At 63.3% G+C, this 17292-nt stretch overlaps 1 protein-coding gene across 1 annotated transcript in view; it reads right to left on the reverse strand.

Moving 5' to 3' along the window:
• COL22A1 (collagen type XXII alpha 1 chain) overlaps positions 1-17292 on the reverse strand; it is a 118837-nt gene that overhangs the window by 31824 nt on the left and 69721 nt on the right. The window contains exons 28-43 of the mRNA XM_070392079.1: positions 16736-16780; positions 16180-16242; positions 15736-15789; positions 13865-13906; positions 12195-12227; positions 11397-11450; positions 11135-11188; positions 10240-10284; positions 9051-9104; positions 7850-7903; positions 6386-6490; positions 5611-5655; positions 3055-3132; positions 2580-2615; positions 2082-2135; positions 967-1011 (exon numbers count right to left, since the gene is read on the reverse strand). Of these exons, the coding sequence (XP_070248180.1) occupies positions 967-1011; positions 2082-2135; positions 2580-2615; positions 3055-3132; positions 5611-5655; positions 6386-6490; positions 7850-7903; positions 9051-9104; positions 10240-10284; positions 11135-11188; positions 11397-11450; positions 12195-12227; positions 13865-13906; positions 15736-15789; positions 16180-16242; positions 16736-16780 (861 nt within the window). The remainder of the gene's footprint in view (positions 1-966; positions 1012-2081; positions 2136-2579; positions 2616-3054; positions 3133-5610; positions 5656-6385; positions 6491-7849; positions 7904-9050; positions 9105-10239; positions 10285-11134; positions 11189-11396; positions 11451-12194; positions 12228-13864; positions 13907-15735; positions 15790-16179; positions 16243-16735; positions 16781-17292) is intronic.

Here is a 17292-nt window from a genome sequence, read left to right on the forward strand (position 1 = left end):
ACCCAGGGCGGCCCTGAGCCTGTGCCCTACCCGACCCTCCTCCGCTGTGCCCATCCGCCTGCTGCCGGGACCACGGGCTGAAGTGGCAGGAGCCCCCAGGCCAGTGCTGACCAGGTGGAGTAGAACAGCCCCTCCTCTCGGGTGGGGCAGCTCCACGGCACTGTGCCCACCCACACCCGTCACCTGCCCAATGGCTCTGCTTCGAGAGGACCCAGCCCAAAGCGGGTGCCCCAGCACAGGGACTGTGGGTGCAGCACTGGGGAGGCGCCCAGGTCCCACCCTGCCCACCAGGGGTGGTGACAGTGCAGGGGAGACAAACTCCGCAGGCCTGGCTCCTTCAGACCCTGCATGTGCCAAAGAGAGGTCGGGCCCTGCCAGCTCCCAAGAGCCTGGCAAGCCCACCGGCTGTGTCCTTGTTCACCTGCTCACGGGCCACACGGAGGGGCCACGCTCACCATGTGACTCAGCTGGGGGCCCGGGCCTGCGGAGGGCTGGACGCTGAGGAACAGCTCAGCCTCGCCTGCACTCCAGCCTCCGTCACCCCCGAGAAGGCGTGGCGGGCATTCTGCATTGGCCACACGTCCTGCCGCCCGAGCACTCACTGCCGCCCCACCTGTGTGCGTCCTGGCGGCAGGGCTCTCTGCCCCGTGCCCAGGGGAAGGACTCCAGGAGCTCACACCTGGCCTCCTGCACCCGTCCTGCCCACCACCCCTCTGGCCTTGGCTGTGGATCCAGGACAACAGCTCCCACCACCGCCACTCTGGCTCTCGTGGGCCCGAAACAGGCTAACGGTGGCATCGGCCGCACTGTGGTTGGTCTGGGCATCTCACTCCTCACGTAGCCCCCCTGCCCACAGCTTTAGGGAAAGGCCCCCGTAAAGGTCCCTGAGCCATCTGAGCGGCCCGTTATTCCCGCCGGAGCCCTGACCGGTCATCAGGATCCACCCAGAACAGGGAGATGACGTACCGGTTTGCCCGGAGGCCCCCTCTCGCCGGGACTGCCTGGTATGCCCTAGAAGGAGAGAGAAGACACATGACCCGCACTGAGCACACAGCCGCTCCGCGCGGCCCGCACCGCCCGACCTCTGCCTGCCAAGTGGAACTCCGTGGGAAACAGAACCACCCAACTGTGCCGCCTGGCACCTGCCGAAGTTCCTGTTCCCAGGAAATGGTCGGGTGCAGGAGGTGCTGAGGACAGAGCGCTACCCCTCCTCCAACTCCCGCCCAAGACACAGACTGCAAACAACTGGTGCACAGAGTGTGTGCACACACGTGTGCACAGGCACACACATACGCCTATCTTAAGCGTCTGCCTCCTTTCCCACGCTCAGGTGGGGGCCCACTTGGCAGAGGAGGAGGCCCGTCTGCTCTCCTGGCTGTGAGATGCCAGGCCAGGTGCCCGGGTAACCAGGAGGTCACTCCTTCTCTGAGGTGGAACCCGGGGTGGGAAGGGGTGGGATTTCCTGGTCCTGCTGAGAGTGGACTGAACTGAGAGGCGGGAAGATGTGTGGCTAAGTGGTCACCGTAACCAACCGCCACGGGGTGGACAGCTCTGTCCGGAGGAACCCGGGGTCATCACCCATCCACTCAGTCAACGAGCTAGAGTCCAGTGATCGCTATGAACCGGCACGCTGCCAGGCCTGGGGACCTGCAGGGGCCTGACACACGCTCCGTCTCCTCGGAGCCCAGGTCTGTCCGAGCAAAAGCCCAGCTGTGCAGGTCACAGTGGGAGGCTGCACCCCGAGTGCCGGACAGATCTGGAGGACAACCTGAAGGGACTAAGACATGGGGGGGGTGGGGGCTGCAGGAACAGTCAGTGGAGAAGTGGGACCTAATTTGAACAGGATGGATCGCCTGGACGTGAGAGAGAATTGACCAGAAAGGAGGAGGCGAGGCAGGGGACGCCCAGGAGCTCACGGGTCCTGAAGATGTAACACAAAAGCAAAAGGAGTAACTGGGCCCACAGAGGATGGGCCACGATCACCAGCAGGCGACACTCCTCAGAGCCCCTGGAGGTGTGGAGGGCGGGCGCCCTGGGATCTAGGCTAACCTGGACCCAGCCCCGACCAGCGCTCTACTCACATCCTGGCCAGCGGGGCCCTGGGGGCCGGGGAATCCGGGCGAGCCTCGAGGTCCCTGGGGAGAAAGAGGAGAGGCCCCTGTGGCTTTCCGTGCGTCTCGTCTACGGGGTCTCCACGGTGGGCTGAGGGGCGGAGCGCCCCCGACAGGCTAAGAGAGATCCCTCATTTGCGCGTGGCCGTGTGGTTGGGGCTGATGAAGCCAGGATTCAAAGCCAGTGCTCCCGGGGCTTTGACGAATCCGGGACCCCACGGCCGTCCCTCTGCGATGCAGAGATGCCGCAAAGCGCAGCCAGGCTCAGTCTGCCCAACAAGGTGGGTGCGCGGACAGGTGACCCGCCCCTCCCGCCCTCCACCCGCAGGTGCACGCTCACGTCGGGGGGTCTGCACTCGAACGGCAGGGGTTTGCTTTACGTTAGGTCCCGGCCCCTCCGACGTAAACCCACTTCATTACAGAGGACGGCTCCCAGGGAACCCGCCCCTCATCCAAGCCATACTGTACCGGGGGGCCTTTGTCTCCGGGGGGTCCGGAAGGGCCCTGGAAGCAAACACACCGCAAGTCAGCAGAGCAGGCAGGAGAGGTTCCCTCAACATGCTGCGGGTTGTTTCTAAGCCAAGGCTTCTGTGAGCCTTGAAGGAGCAGGTAACCACCTCCCTCAGCCCCACGGCCACCCCCTCACCCCCGCCCGCTAGCATCGCATGAGGAACCTTCCTGAACCGGCACCTCCCTGTCCTGGCTCCCACGAGGCTCCTGACACCGAGCCCCACCCTGGTCTGTAGCTCTCGTTCGGGGCAGGAACCAGCACCCGGCATCCTTGTGCTGCACCCCCTTCCTGCTGGGGTTGGGCTGGGGGACACGGGGCTGAGGCTGCAGGGGTGCCCCTCCCCTCCTACTAGGAGGTGCACACACATGCACACACATGCACGTGGGTCTGCATTCCTCTCCAGCCCAGGATGCTGGATGGATGGGAACTCACAGGAGGGCCGGCAGCCCCAATGCCCGGGTCGCCGCGGGTACCCGGAGAGCCGGGGATCCCAGGGGCACCTCGGTCCCCCTAGAAAGAGAAAAACAAGATGAAGAAGTCAGTTCCGGGAAGGAGGGGCCCAGGGTTCCCCAGGAAGTATGCTCTCCTCACTGCCCAGTGGGACCCCAGCTGGACCCAGCGCCTGGGCCCCCCACGCCCACAGCTCCTGCACAGCCCCTCGTCCTGCCCAGGCTACGGACACGGACCACGGCCACCAGGGTCCTCAGGCCCCTCGAGGCTGACCACGCCCAGCCTGCATGGCTCCAAATGCGACTGTAACACACAACCCTCCATGTGACCACAGATCCAATGTCACCTGTGCTCCCACAGACCTCATTGTGGCCCCATCCTGACCACACCCCAGACGTGACCCTCACCCACATTTCAGCTCAGGTCCCCAATCACCAATCAACTCATTCACCGATTCACCAAAACTTTCCAGGAACCTGTCTTTCAGGGTCACTTTCCAGGGGTGGGCGGGGCAAGGGTGAGCGAGCTAGAACCTCGGCCTCAAGCACGGGGGTTAATGGAGGGGGGTTTGCGTCCTGGCTTCAACCCTGACCAACTGCCGACGTAAGAGCCGCCAAGCTCTGTGAGCTCATCACCTTCATCAGGAGGGTGGGTAACGGGCTGCCGCGGACACAATGCGACCGGCACAGGCCCTGCCCAGCACGGTGCTGGCCGGCACGCCGCCCCATGCCAGCCAGCGGCTGGGGGTGTGGCACTCTCATGCCCGGTCACTCTGGACTTTGATGGGAAGAGAGAAAAGGGGGAAGAAAGAGAAAGAAAAGGAAGGACTGCGTTTGCTGATTCCTGCAGGAGGAAGCTGAGACAGGCCTTTTCGTGCCAATTTCACAGGCCGCCACCTCTGAAGGCAGGGGCTCGTGACGGCTCAATGGGCAGGGTCTGGCTGTCCTGACATGGCGAGTACAGCCCTTAGTTGTCCATTTTTTATGACGGAGACACACTTCTGGAGCATTGACAGTAACAAGGTCGATCAGGCGTGTGCCTCACACTCCGCAGTGAGTGCTGTGTATACACATGGAGTTTGCAAATAGCTGCCTGTTCAGGTTCCCAAAAGAAACTGAGTCCGGCGGGTGTAGTGCAGTGGTTAAGCATCAACCTATGAACCAGGAGGTCACGGTTCGATTCCCCGTCAGGGCACATGCCCAGGGTTGTGGGCTTGAATCCCAGAGTGGGGTGTGCAGGAGGCAGCCGATCAATGATTCTCTCTCATCACTGATGTTTCTCTCTCTCTCTCTCTCTCTCTCTCTCTTCCTCTCTGAAATTAATAAAAATACATTTGGGGGGAGGGGGAGAAACTGAATCCAAAACACACGTGGCCCCAACAATTCTGAGTGACCTCAGCCAAACGCAGCGGGAAGGGGCAGGTGGCCTGTTCCAGCACCTCCTGTCCCTGGGATGACATTAGTCTACGGGACAAATGGCAGAGCCGTGGGCGGTGCTAGGGGAGCCAGTGAGAGAACGAGCAGTGACCCGGTGGCAGGTGGGCCCTGGCATTGCCCGGCAGCACGTGGCTTTATTCAGCTTCATGCTTTTAAACATTCAAAAAAGTCCCATTAGTTATCAGTTTACGCTCTAGCCCATCGTGGCCATGTCTCCTGAGAGCCACAGCGTCCCTCTGCTCCTCCCCGCCCCCCGCCCTCCGGCCTCGCCTCGGCCAGGTCCCTCCTGAAATTCTCTTCAAAAAGTCCCATGTGGTAACTGCTGTTTTTTCTTGAGTGTGTGTGTGTGTGTGTTTAAGAGCTGTTCCATTTCCCTTTGGTAATACTTTTTAAAAAAACTTCTATTGATTTCAGAGAAGAAGGGAGAGAAAGAGAGAAACATCAATGATAAGAGAGAATTGTTGATTGGCTGCCTCCTGCACACCCCACACTGGGGATTGAGCCTGCAACCCAGCATGTGCCCTGATGGGGAATCGAACCGTGACCTCCTGGTTCATAGGTCGACGCTCAACCCCTGAGCCACACCGCTGGCTGGGCGGTGCTGTTTCTTTAGAATAATGTGGTCTGATTCTGGAAAATGCAGGATGCTTGGGCTGCTAGAACATCTAACTGGTGTGCGTGGGGAAGGGGTGCAGAGGGAAGTCAGGAAATAAGGCAAAGACGGAAGCAAGAGCAATGAACTGAGAATGACAGATCGGAGCTGTGCCCGCAGCCAGCATGTTGCAAGGGGGGGGGGGGGGGCGGAGCGGGGGGGGGGGGTAGGGGGGTCAGGTAGGAAGACCTCAAGCGGGCAGTCGGCTGCCTCTAGGTCCAGTCTCGGACCATGTCAAGCGGGTCCTACGACCTTGAGTAAGTCCCATGACCTCTCTGCACCTGAGGACCCTCATCAATTAGAAAAAAATAGAATGTTCTCCCAAAGGCCCATCAAGAGGGAGGTGATGGACGAGGAGCCTGGAGGTGGGATGATGTGACCAGAGAGGCTGACAACGAAGTTTTACAAGTGTGACCCTGGCGCCCACGGCGTGCTCAGGTGAACACATACCTTGGTTCCAAGAGGTCCAGGTAATCCGGGCGGTCCACGAGGCCCCTGGGAAGGGAAGGGGACAAGGACGGTCATGGAGCCACAAGAGGCCTTGCCCGCCTGCCCGCTGAGTGCCTGCCCGCCCCCTGCCTGCTGAGAGCACCCTCTGCTGGTGGGGGCGGACCGAAGTGCAGCCATCTCCCCGCACCTCACTGTGGAAGGGAAACACCCCGTTTTTGAGCCGCCGGGCCCTCGGGGGAGAGGCCGACTGCGCCACCTACGGCTTCTGTGTGACCCCGAGCCCACCCTGGCCTCTCCGACGCTGCTTTCCCACCTAAGGTCCTAACTTCACAGGCTCCCGAGTAAGGGCGGGGCCTGGCCCCTCCTCATTACCCAGCTCCCCAGACCTGGGAGCCCGTGGGGAAGTCTAGCTGCAGCCCCAGGGCTTCCGGCTGCTCCTTGACACTCAGCGGAGAGGCCTCTGTGTGCACAACCCTGACCGGCCAGCTGTGAGCAGCTTGCCCGACCGTCTCAGGGGCCTCTCGGCATCACAGACCTGGTCCAGCTCTATGTCCCGCACCTGCCGCACAGCGAGCCGTCCACACAGGACGTGGGGCCTCACCAGCGGGCGATGCCCTGGAGACCGCCGTTCCCCACCACACCCTCCTCCTGCCGCCCCATGCCACTGGCTCTGTCTGATGCGCCTTCTGCAAAGATCGGCCCGGGCGCCTTCCCCTTCCCGCCTTGAACTCTGGCCTGGCTGTCCTGGGCACAGACAGCCCTGCACCCGACTCACCGGCTCTCCGTCCTTCCCCGACCCGGGAGGCCCGGGGTGCCCGGGAGCTCCAGGATCCCCTCGGGGGCCCGCCGGCCCCGGGCGCCCCTCTTCCCCAGCTGCTCCCTAGAAGGAAAAACGGACAGGTGCCAGAATCAATGACACCAGCTTCCCACTGGGGAGGCGGCCCACGGGGTAGGCAGGCTTTCTGGTGACATGTGACAGACTTACTGCATCCCCCAGGTTCAATGCTGTAGGCCTAACACAACACTCCACTGAGAAATCGTTTTTAATTCATTTTTAACAGTTAACGGTCGGGGCACGTGCCCAGGTTGAGGTCACACCGGAGCAGAGTTGCCCCGAGTCCAATATGAGCCGGAGTCCCCGTGAGAAGGGGCCTCGGACGCAGACACGCGCACAGGGAGTCAGTGTGGGGCCCGGGGGGAAGACAGGCCCTGTCAGCCGAGGAAAGCGGTGGGAGAGCCCTTCCCTCACAGCCGCCAGGGGACGTGCCGACCCCTGCGTGCAGGACGCCCAGACAGGGTGGGGATGGCGAGCCGGCCTGTGTGTGTTAAGGCACCAGTTTGCCATCCTCTCTTGGAGCTGCCTGAGCAAACTAAGGCAACGTGGGCGCGGAATGAAAGGCACACGCGTGGTGTTCCGGTCCAGCCTCCCTCCAGGCGCCCCAGCAGGTGCGGCTCCCACCGGCAGCCCTCCCTTCTGCCCGCGACAGCGGGAGCTCCCACGCCCGGGCGTGCAGGTTCCGAGAGGGAGCTGGGCTTTTGCTCGCTCCGGGCAATGCTCACACTCTGACCGCGAAGCCCCAAGCCCGGGGGCGGCTCTGGCTGCGGGACCCCGGGTCGGGCCCCATGAGCCACAGGGACCGTTATTCCAGGCAGGGCTCCCAGGGCCTCCGGCAGCCTGACAGGGAGATGCAGCAGGTCGCAAAGCAAGTGAGGGGGACTCTCCCAGGCCTAGGGCGGTCCGCATCCCTGGGCCGCTGGCCAGCCCTGCTCACACACAGGGAAGGAGCCTGCCCTGGGGGCCGGGTTTGCACCTCCTGGCCTTGGCCCTCAGCCTGGCTGCCCTCCGCCAAGGACAGCTGTTTGGCTCCCTCTAGAGGTGGAATGTTGGTGTTCGGGGGACACTGTCCCCCTTCTCCCTGAGAACTAACGTGCTTCCTCAGGGCCCGGGGGCCTGACTGCACGCAAAGGCAGGGCTGGTCACGTCGCTACATCGAGATCAAAGAAAGCGGGATTTGGAGTCGGACAGACCTGGCTGCCAGGCCGTGTGACAGCAAATCAGTTCATCTCAGAGCCTCAGTCTCCACATCTGTCAAATGGGGGCGTGTGAGTCAGGTCTGCTGTGAGCGTGACGGGAGATGGCCGGGGCCTGCTAGCTCCTGCCCCTCGGAGGGCCGTGCGGGCTCCTCCGTCCCTGCGTCTGAGATGGGACTACCGGCTGTGTGCTCAGACCACCGCTTACCGTCTCGCCTCGCTCCCCGTCTTTCCCAGAGGGGCCTCTGATCCCAGGGGGGCCCTGGAGAAAGAAAGGTTATTGACATGGTGGCCGCCAGAGAAGGGGGACCAGGCCCCTTTGTAGTCAGTGACCACAGCTCTGTCCCCATGGGTCCCCATTCCTGACTTAACTCCCCGGAGGCCTGGAGCTGCCCCGCCCGGCCCACCACCGCGCCAGTCCTGCTCTGCTCAAGCACCTGATCCGTGCACCCCAGCACGCCCCACGTGCAGACAGGGCTGCTGACGCTCTGCCCCCCAGAGGGCGGGGCAGGGGCTGGCTCAGGGGACACAGGGAGGAGGAGAATGACCTGAGGTCAGGCCGGCCAGGAGACCTGCTCCAGCTGTGTGACCGGAGCGCCCAGAGGGTGACCTTGAGACAGGCTCAGGGCAAGTGTTCAGGGAATGCACCCGGGATGGGGGGGTGGGGGGGGGTAGCTGGCGCTCAGTGGCGCCCAGGCCCCGGGAGCCGGTGTGGAGGTGGCATCTACAACCCATCGGTGAGGGCTGCTCCCGGTCAGCTGGGGCCGCGTGCCATGTGGCTGGACAAGGCAGTAGCTAAAAGCCAGGGAACCCCAGCAAAGGAGTGTGGCTCCTGGAAACGGGTGGTGCACCAGGAAGCGGGCGGGCTGGGGTGATCCAGGCCACGTCCTGGGAGCCGCTACAGCAACCGCTAAGGATGGACTCAGCCTCCGGTGCCTCGGTTTCCTCCGGAGCAAACGGGGCAGTGGCCAGATCCACCCCGGGGTGGGGAGGGCTAACAAGTCCGCACGGGTGGTGCTCAGAACCCAGCCTGGCCCGTCAACACCCGCCTGTCCTCTAAACCAGCGGTCACCAGCCCCTGCTCTGTGCGCCCTGGTGGTCCGTGAGGTCCGAGAGGCTGGTGGCCGCTGCTCTAAACAGTCACGGTCATTCCGGGCCAAGGCTCATCCCCTTCAGGAGCGCCGCTCTGTGGCCCTCGAGTCGGGCCCCTGGGTGTTTCACGGCAGGAAAGGGAAAGTGATGTCTGTGTGGAGTTTAAGCGAGTCCCTCAGCAGCCGCTGGGGCCACAGGGCAGCAGAGCCTGGGCGGGCAGGTGTGAAAGGTGAACCAGCGCCACCCGCTCCTCCACTTGGGAGATGAAAAAGCGGAGCCTTCCAGGCCCGGCCCCGGCCCCGGCCCCGATTACTCACCATACTTCCTGGGGGTCCACTGGGACCCGGGGGACCTATGGGACCAGGGGCGCCCTGTTCAGAAGCAGAAGCAGTTTAGACAGGCCCGGTGCACCCATCACAGTAGCTACCCCACCTCTCTCCAAACCCGCCTGCACCCAGGTCCCAGGATTTGCTGGGACTCCGTGTAGCCCGAGATTTCCCTCCACGGTCAGAGGAGCCTCCTTGTGTCTGAGCGTCCTAGCACCCCAATGAGCCGAACCCCAAAGGTGTGGGACCCTGGCACCGAGGTGGGACAGGGGTGGGCAGGACTCTGGGAGGTTCCCTGGGGCACAGAGGTGGGCTGTGTGTTTGTGCGTGTGTGCACGTTGGCTGTTCTGGGTGGGTGGACACTGTGGGGTGGGAAGCCGGGGACTCTGGAGGTGTGGAGGCCATTCCCTGCGGGCCTTCAACTTCCGCTTCCTCCAGGCTGCAGGGCCCAGCGCTGCCTCTCCAACAGGGAGGGGCTGCCACCGGCCCCTCCGACTAGTCATTGCCCGTGGCCAACCCTGCTCCCACGAGGCCACCTGCATGACAGCCTGGTCATGCAAGCACTTTACAGCCGGACATCGGGCCCGGGAGAGAGGGGACAGCTGCCTGCAGCTCTCATGCCACCACTGCCCCCAGGAGATAGGCGGGAGGCGCGAGCACGGCCCGGGAGACAGAACTCTAGTTGGCCAGGGGACAAGTGCCAACCCTCTGAGGCTCCGGCCCCAGGCGGGGCAGGCACAACAGGAGCGTTCAAGGCGTGTGCATGGAAGTGTGTGCATGGAGGCCTGTGCATGGAGGCATGTGCATGGAGGTGTGTGCATGAAGGCGTGTCTGTGCTCATGGCTGCGTCTGCACGTCGGGCGCTTATACGCACAAGTGCACCGCAGTGTGTGCACCGGATTTTAGAATGTACGTGTGTGATGTGCACGCGAGCACATGTCAGAGCCACGCCCATCTGGGAGTGGTGTCTGTGTGTCCGTGTGTATCACCGAGTGCATGGAAGGAGAACGGGCACGTGGACACATGGGCCCTGAAATGCTGGGGTGTAGGGAGGCAGCCCCTCCCTGTGGATGGCATGCTCTCCCCCGCCCCCCGCCCCGTCACCCAGAACTGAGCCCAGGGTCCCTCCTGTGTGACTCTCCACCCCCGACCCCAAGGAGGCGGGCAGGGCAGGACTCACGGGGTCTCCAGCTGCTCCGCGTGCACCATCTTGTCCCTTGGCGCCCTGCACGGGAAATAAGGGGGGGGACAACATTATAGGCAACTGTCCTCGTCCCCATGCAGGGACTCTCGGAGCTCCCTGCCTGCCAGTCAGGTGACCCAAACTGAAACCAGGGGAGGGTCTGCAGGTGCAGGAAGCAGGTCTGGCCTCCGTGGGCACATGGCCCTGTGCCCATCCTCGCCACCCAGGACACAGGATCAACACGACGCTTTGTGTTTACGTAAAAGAGGCTCCGAGGGGCAGATGCCCAGGCGCACGGCAGCCAGGGGTCCTGGGATCTGGCCCAGGCAAGTTCCCCACCGGATCCCCCAGAAAACACGAACCCCTGCCCCAGAAACAGGCAGTCAAGAAGCCAAAGCCAAGAAAAACATCAAAATGAAAATGCATATGGACGGCGTCCTGCAAACCGGAGCTGCCTGCCAGGCTGGAGGGAGAGGGTTCCTGCTCTGAAAAGCCTTCAGGAGCCAGGAGCCACCTGGGCCTGAGCTCGCCACCCCAAGGGAGGGCCGGAGTCAGAAGGAAGGCAGTGCGACCGATCCCAGCCCTCCTAACCTGACATATCAGTGACGAGCAAGGACACCCAGGGGCCCGAAGACAGGGCCCGCCCTGGGGTGGGGGCTGTGTTTTGGGGTGCCCTGGGTAGACCACTCCACCCGGGGTGCTGGGCTAGAGGTCCCAGAGGCACTGTGCCAGCGCCCTCTGGTGGGTGCTCCTGCAATGGCAGGCCAGCGGGGCCAGGGGGCCAGGGAGGGACAGAAGGACAGAGGGACAGACGGAGGGATGGATGGAGGGACTGAGGGGCTTGTGGGCACTTCTGCGTCTGGGGCCAATGGGTGGAGCGAGGCTTTCTTACCGGCAGCCCAGCGAGTCCCGGAGGCCCGAGTTCTCCAGGACGGCCCGGCAGCCCCTGCAATGACAGAGGCCATGAACGGGCCACCCCCATTCTGTGCAGGGGGCGGGTGTGGACATGGGAAGTGGGAGCGAGCTGAGATCCACAGATGGGGGGACGTCCTTGGGCCCCGAGGGAGGAGGAAGGGACCACATTCGGCTCAGCTGGGCTCCTGAGGGCGGGCTGTGCAGTGCAGACCTGGGGCGTGTGGGCACGGGACACTCACCGGCTCCCCGGGCACGCCGCGGTCCCCCTTCTCTCCTTTCGGTCCTTGCTCTCCCTGTTGGTGGGGAAGCACCAGGTAGGGCAGACCCAGGGCCCCCTGCCCTCTGCGTGCACCTGCCCCGCCCCCACCAAGGCGGCTCCTCCCGCTCGGCTCTGACCAGTTCTCACTCATCCTTCAGACCTCAGGCCAAGAATGGCCCCTCGGGGTAACTGAACCCCAGGCGGGCCACGCCCTCCCTGGGGCAGCTCTGGCGGCAGGTCTACACTCACCTGTGTGGCTTCACCTGCCCCTCCCGCCCAGAGCCCGGCAAGACCAACGGAAACTGCTGCAAAGAATTCCAGGGCCCCGGCTGCTCGGGGAGCCGTGTTCTAGCATCTGAGTCAGGGAGCCTGGGTGGCCAACCATCCATCAGGCTCTGCCGTCCTCTGAACAGCCTCTCTCAGGCCCGCCCCTCACTGCCCCCTCCCCGGTCCCTGTCACTGCCAACTCCCTGGCAGGTGCCTCACCCAGCCACTCGTGTCCCCCCCACACACGATCCCGCTCCCTCCACACCCCCAGCACCTGCGTGGAGGGACGAGGGAGGTTACCCCCGAGGGTCTGCCCTTGGCCTGGACCTGGGGGAGGTGACCTCCAGGCCCCTGGACATGGAGCCTGCTCCTCACACGGCCTGTTCCCACGGCTGCCAGCACGAGCTGGCCGTGACTGGCATGGTGGGCAGAGCCAGGACCCAGCCGAGCCCCAGCCCCCAGAGCACCCGGCGGGTCACAGACAAGGGCCCCAAGGAGCCGCTCTACTTACTGGCACTCTGGGGTGCGGGGTGAAGAAGGAAGGCTGGAAGGAACGAGAGAAACGAGAGGCGTGAATCCGGGCTGAAACCTGCCCTGAGGGACTGAGCCCAGGACACAGCCCCCGCGCGTCCTTCATGACCAGCCCTGACCATTAGAACCCACGTTTCCCTCAGGCCCCTGTGCTGTGCCTAAGGCAGGAAAGCACAGTGGTTAGATGCCGGGACCCTGGTGTCACAGGGTCTGAGCTCAAGCCTGGCACCCCACCTAAAGCCCACGTGACCTGTGACACCTGCCAGCGTCTGCGTCCTCAGCAGTAACACGGGGATGAAACGTCCTCCTCTCAGGGTGTGTTGGGGGCGGGGGGCCGAACCTGTGCGTGTAATAGAGCCGCACCCGGACCCTGGACCATTGTGGAGAGTGGCTACAGCGTTTGGACAGGTTCAAGCCTGGGACTGATGAGAGGGCACGGTCCTCTCGTGGCAAAGCCACGTGCAAGTCCCAGCACAATGACAGCCAAAGGCTATGGTTGTGAGCTTGACCTTATGGTCCGAACCTGTGGGCCCACGTGGCTGAGTGGTGTGGCTGCAGGAGGTGCAGCAAGTAAACAAAGCTTGACCAGGTGCATGTAATTGAGTGGATTCGAAACCTGCGAGAACGCTGTAAACATCTTGACCACGCCCTTACTTTGCCTTGTGGAACCTGCTATGAAATAAACACTCAGCTTGCAGGCTGTGGCGCTCCACCTGGCCCCAGCTTTCTTCTCTTGTCTGTCTTCTTTAATCCTTCACCGCCCGCCTCGGGCTCACCCATGGCCGTGCCGGCTCAGCACATACGGTGCCCAACCTGGGGCTGAGTATGGGGACCTGGGCTGGCTCGGCACAAACCGTCACTGTGTGCTTCCCACCGTCAGCGTCTCGCGCAGGGACGCAGGTGATGTGGGAACCAGGGCGTGGGCTTGGCCTCTGGGCAGAGAGCCCAGCTCATGCAGACTCTCTATCTCCGCAGGGAGAGACCCCCGGACTAAGGCAGGGCCTCCGCCTCGCCCGCCCACGCTGCACTCACCCCCCCCGCCCACCCCCCGGGTCATGTATCCTCCAGCCTCCAAGCTTCCGTACGCCCTCCCCCTCCACAAACACCCTCCGCTCCCCCTTTATCCAATGAACCACGCCCAGCCTTCAGGCTCTTTTGAAAGTTAAGACACAAAGACCCCCTGCCCCTCTGACCCTCCAATACAGGTCAGGCCCCTCGTCGCTCCCCGAAGCACGCTGGTCTCTGACAGCATCACTGTGACCCCTGCTCTAGGCTCATCCGGCTGCTCTGCGGCTGCAGTGTCTCCCTCTGACTATGCAATGCCTGGCTCACCCCACGTGCCCATGGCTTCTTGTCTCTGGGCCTCGGTTTCCCCACTGTGCCAGGTGGGTGTGTGTTCTCAGGGCCTGGCCAGTGTTCTGATACGTGGTAATGTGCTTGCTGGGCAGGATAAAAGGGTGGGCACAGGTGGACCCTGGAGGCTGACACAGTATCTTTGGACTAAAACTGAGGAGTAGGTCCAGCTGCTGGCAATCTATTGAAAAGATGTTGATAACCAAGTGGTGTGTGTGTGTGGCGGGGGTGGGGGAGGGGGGTGACGGGGCATCCCGATGCCTTAGGGATTGAAAGGTTAGAAGCAGAGACACTTACTGTTCCGGGCAATCCCGGGGGCCCGGCTGGACCAGCTTCACCCTGATGGAGAAACAAAACACGTGACCAGCCATCCTGCCGACTCCGCCTGTCCTGGGACACCTGTCCCCCCCATGCCTGGGGCAATGGATGGACAGACAGACGGACAGACACACAGATTCCCAATCATAAAACACGCAGACACATAACACCTTGCATTTGAGAAGCATCCCTGCTGATAGGATCAACTATTGATCCCTGGCATCACCTTCACCCAAATGCCAGCAGCAGAGATATTGTGGTGTCCACTACACAGGTGAGGACAGGGGAGAGGAGCACCCGTCCACCTGCCCAGTCGCAGAGCCAGCCACCTGTGGGGTCTGACCTCAAACCCAGAATCCAAGGGCAGAAGCACCCGAGGCATCACCTGGGTGAGCTCCCGGGATGCGGAGAGAAAACAGGTCCTCCTGCTCCTCGTGGCCCGCGCTGCCCCATCTCCTCCCCACACGCTCCCCTCGGGCCGCAGGACCCAGCCCGACCCTATCTAAGCCCCCCGATGCTCCATTAAAAAGTGCAAATGATGATGCCCAGGCCGATGTAGCAGTGGCTGAGTGTCGACCTATGAACCAGGAGGTCACGGTTCAATTCCCAGTCAGGTCACATGCGACTCGATCCCCAGTGTGAGGTGTGCAGGAGGCAGCCAATCCATGATTCTCTCTCATCATTGATGTTTCTATCTCTCTCTCCCTCTCTCTTCATCTCTGAAATCAATAAAAAGTTTTTTTAAAAAGAGTGTAAATGATCAAAGTTGAGCATTTTCCAGGCAAAGGCAAGAACGGGTATAAACGAGCAGGATTGACGGGGAGGCCTCCAGCACAGAGGCCCTAAGGCGGCCTTTTGGGGAGCTGTCCTTGTGCGCTGTGGGCACTGTGGGCGCTGTGGGTGCTGTGGGCGAGGGAAGGCCCGTGGGCGGGGCAGGACCACCCGTGGCTCTCCCACCAGGAGGCAAGGAAAGGCTGAGCTGGGAAGGGCCCCTGTGCATGTGACAGACCCGAGGTCCACCCCCCGCCCCAGGAGCCAGTGAAGGTGCCCAGGTGCCCAGGCTCCACACTCACTGAAGGCAGTAGGCAGGCAGTGGGAGGCAGGAGGTGGGAGGCAGGAGGTGGAAGGCGGGAGGTGGGAGGCAGGAGGCGGGAGGCAGGTGGTGGGAGGTGGAAGGCGGGAGGTGGGAGGCAGGAGGCAGGAGGCAGTGGATAGGGAAACAGAGTCAGGCGGGGGCACCGCACAGTCAGAGGAGGCAGAGTTGCCACAACGTCTTATTTTGGATATTTGAACCAGAATCGTCTATCATGACCTAATTCTCTGGAGGAAAAGGAGAGCAGACCAGATTCTCTGGAAGCTCGAACGGGGTTCTGCCGTGACCCCCGCAATTCCGCAGATGCGATGAGGGGGTTACGGTGGCGCCGAGTCCCTCGCACTCTGGCAATGAGGTTTCCCAACGAAAACGCATCTTGTGGACGTCCAGGGAGCAGCGGGCCTGGCGGCCTCCGCGCAAACCCTTCCCAGCCCACACGCTCTGCTTCTAGATCCGCTCCTGGGCTGCAGAGCTGGAAGGGGAGGGGGAGCTGGAGGGGAGGAGGCTGCACCCTTGGGGAATGGGCCTGGGCGGTGCGGAGGGGGAGGGCGGGCACAGGCCCTCTGGGTGTGTCACCAGGCAGCCGGCCAGGGCACAGGTCAGAGGAGATGAGACGCTCAACCTCCTGGCGGGTGGAACCAGGTCGCAGCCCAGGCCTCCCGTGGGCTCCGGGCACAGCCTCTCCTCTCCCCGTGGAGCTCACGCACAGCGGGGAGGTTCCCAACCTTGTCCCTGGCGCCCATGCCCCAGTGCCTACCTTGTCACCTCGGTCGCCTTTCTGTCCCGGGAAGCCCAGGCCGCCCTTCTCTCCCTGCGGCAGAGACAGTTAGGAAGTGAGCTCAGCAGCAGCATGGCCTGCTCCTGCAGGACCAGAGGCCCTGGGGACACCTCTCCTCCCATCCCCGCCCCCCATAACCGCAGGGGAAGCCAGGCTGGGCTTCCAGCAGAGAGTGGGGAGCACCTGACTGCAAGGGGCCCGCCAGGCATCGTCCCCCGACCCGACCCCAACCCCCTTCCAGCGAGACCGCTCACCACTGTCCTGTCCCAGCTCCCGGCAGAGGCCTGGCCCTTCCTTCCCCTGAACCCGGAACCCCACTCCCAGCCCAATCACCCCCACTCCCCAGGGACAGAGACCCAAAGGGCCACTTCCCACGGGCGATGGCACAGGAGAGGGGCCTCGGGCGGACACGCCAGCACCTACCTGCTGTCCCTTCTCTCCCCTCAGGCCGGGGAACCCAGGGGCTCCAGGGAGGCCCGCCTGGCCCTGTGGAGACACCCCGTGGTTAGAGGCTGGGGGAGGCCTCCTTCGGGCCAGGCTGGGGGCAGGAGCTCCCCCTGCTCTCAGCACCCCCAGGTCTCTGGCTTGTCGGGTGGGAGGAGGGGGATCGGAGAGAACTGGTTCATGGGGTGTCCAAGCTCTCTCTCTCGTGGGCTGTGCGCTCTCCCAGGAACCTCGTGTGGCCTGCCTGGTGTCTACCTCCTCAGAAGCAACATCACCTCCCCGCCATCTGCCCTGAGGGTCCCCAAGGCTCCGCGGGGACCTCTCCTGCTCCCCCACCCCCCCTCACCTGCACATCTCACTGCGCTTGTTCACCTGGGGCCGGGGTCCAGCACGTGCTGGGGTTGCCAGGTGAGCGAATACACGCATGAAATGGATGGAGTGAGCCCCCCGACCACCCAGGGCCATGTGTGTGTGTGAATGAAGTCCGAGAGGAACGGAGGGGAAAGTGAGTGAGGGAAGGGACGGACAAACACACCTTCTCCCCCGGGCGGCCGGCCAGGCCCCGCTCCCCAACGTCGCCCTGGGGAGAGAGTAAACACCCCGTTAATCCCACCCCCGCTTACAGGGGGGCTGCCGTGCCAGGTGGCCCGCACACCCTCGGCTCCTCCGGCCACGGCCCTTTGTTCTCCAACATGTCGCACGGTCACGGCGGGAGAGTCACGGGCCGTGGAAACCGCGTGTCCCGAGTCTGGGAGGGGGCTCCACACGCCCTCGTGTGGTTTTTGCTTCCCCCAAAGGGAACCAGGTCCGGAGATCCCCCGAGAGTCTGAGCGGCCTGAACCCCTCATGCCGAGTCTAGACCCTCACAGTTCAAAACGACAAGGGGCCGACATGTGTGAGCCCGGCCCCCCACTCAGCCCAGGTCCGGGGGAGGGTCCAGTGCGGGTGGGGAAGCAGCTGGCAGCCCCGGTGCAGGGGTGGGGGCTGCGTGCCCCTCCCCATGCTGCGCCACGACAGGGGCAGGTGTGGGGGATGCTTGGTCACACAGCAGAGCCGACAGGGTGAGAAGCTCGAGGCGCTCTGGTCCTATTT

Source organism: Myotis yumanensis, unplaced genomic scaffold (genome assembly GCF_028538775.1).
Source record: "Myotis yumanensis isolate MYYU_CA2020_CCGP unplaced genomic scaffold, mMyoYum1.0.hap1 SCAF_15, whole genome shotgun sequence".
Taxonomy (NCBI): domain Eukaryota; kingdom Metazoa; phylum Chordata; class Mammalia; order Chiroptera; family Vespertilionidae; genus Myotis; species Myotis yumanensis.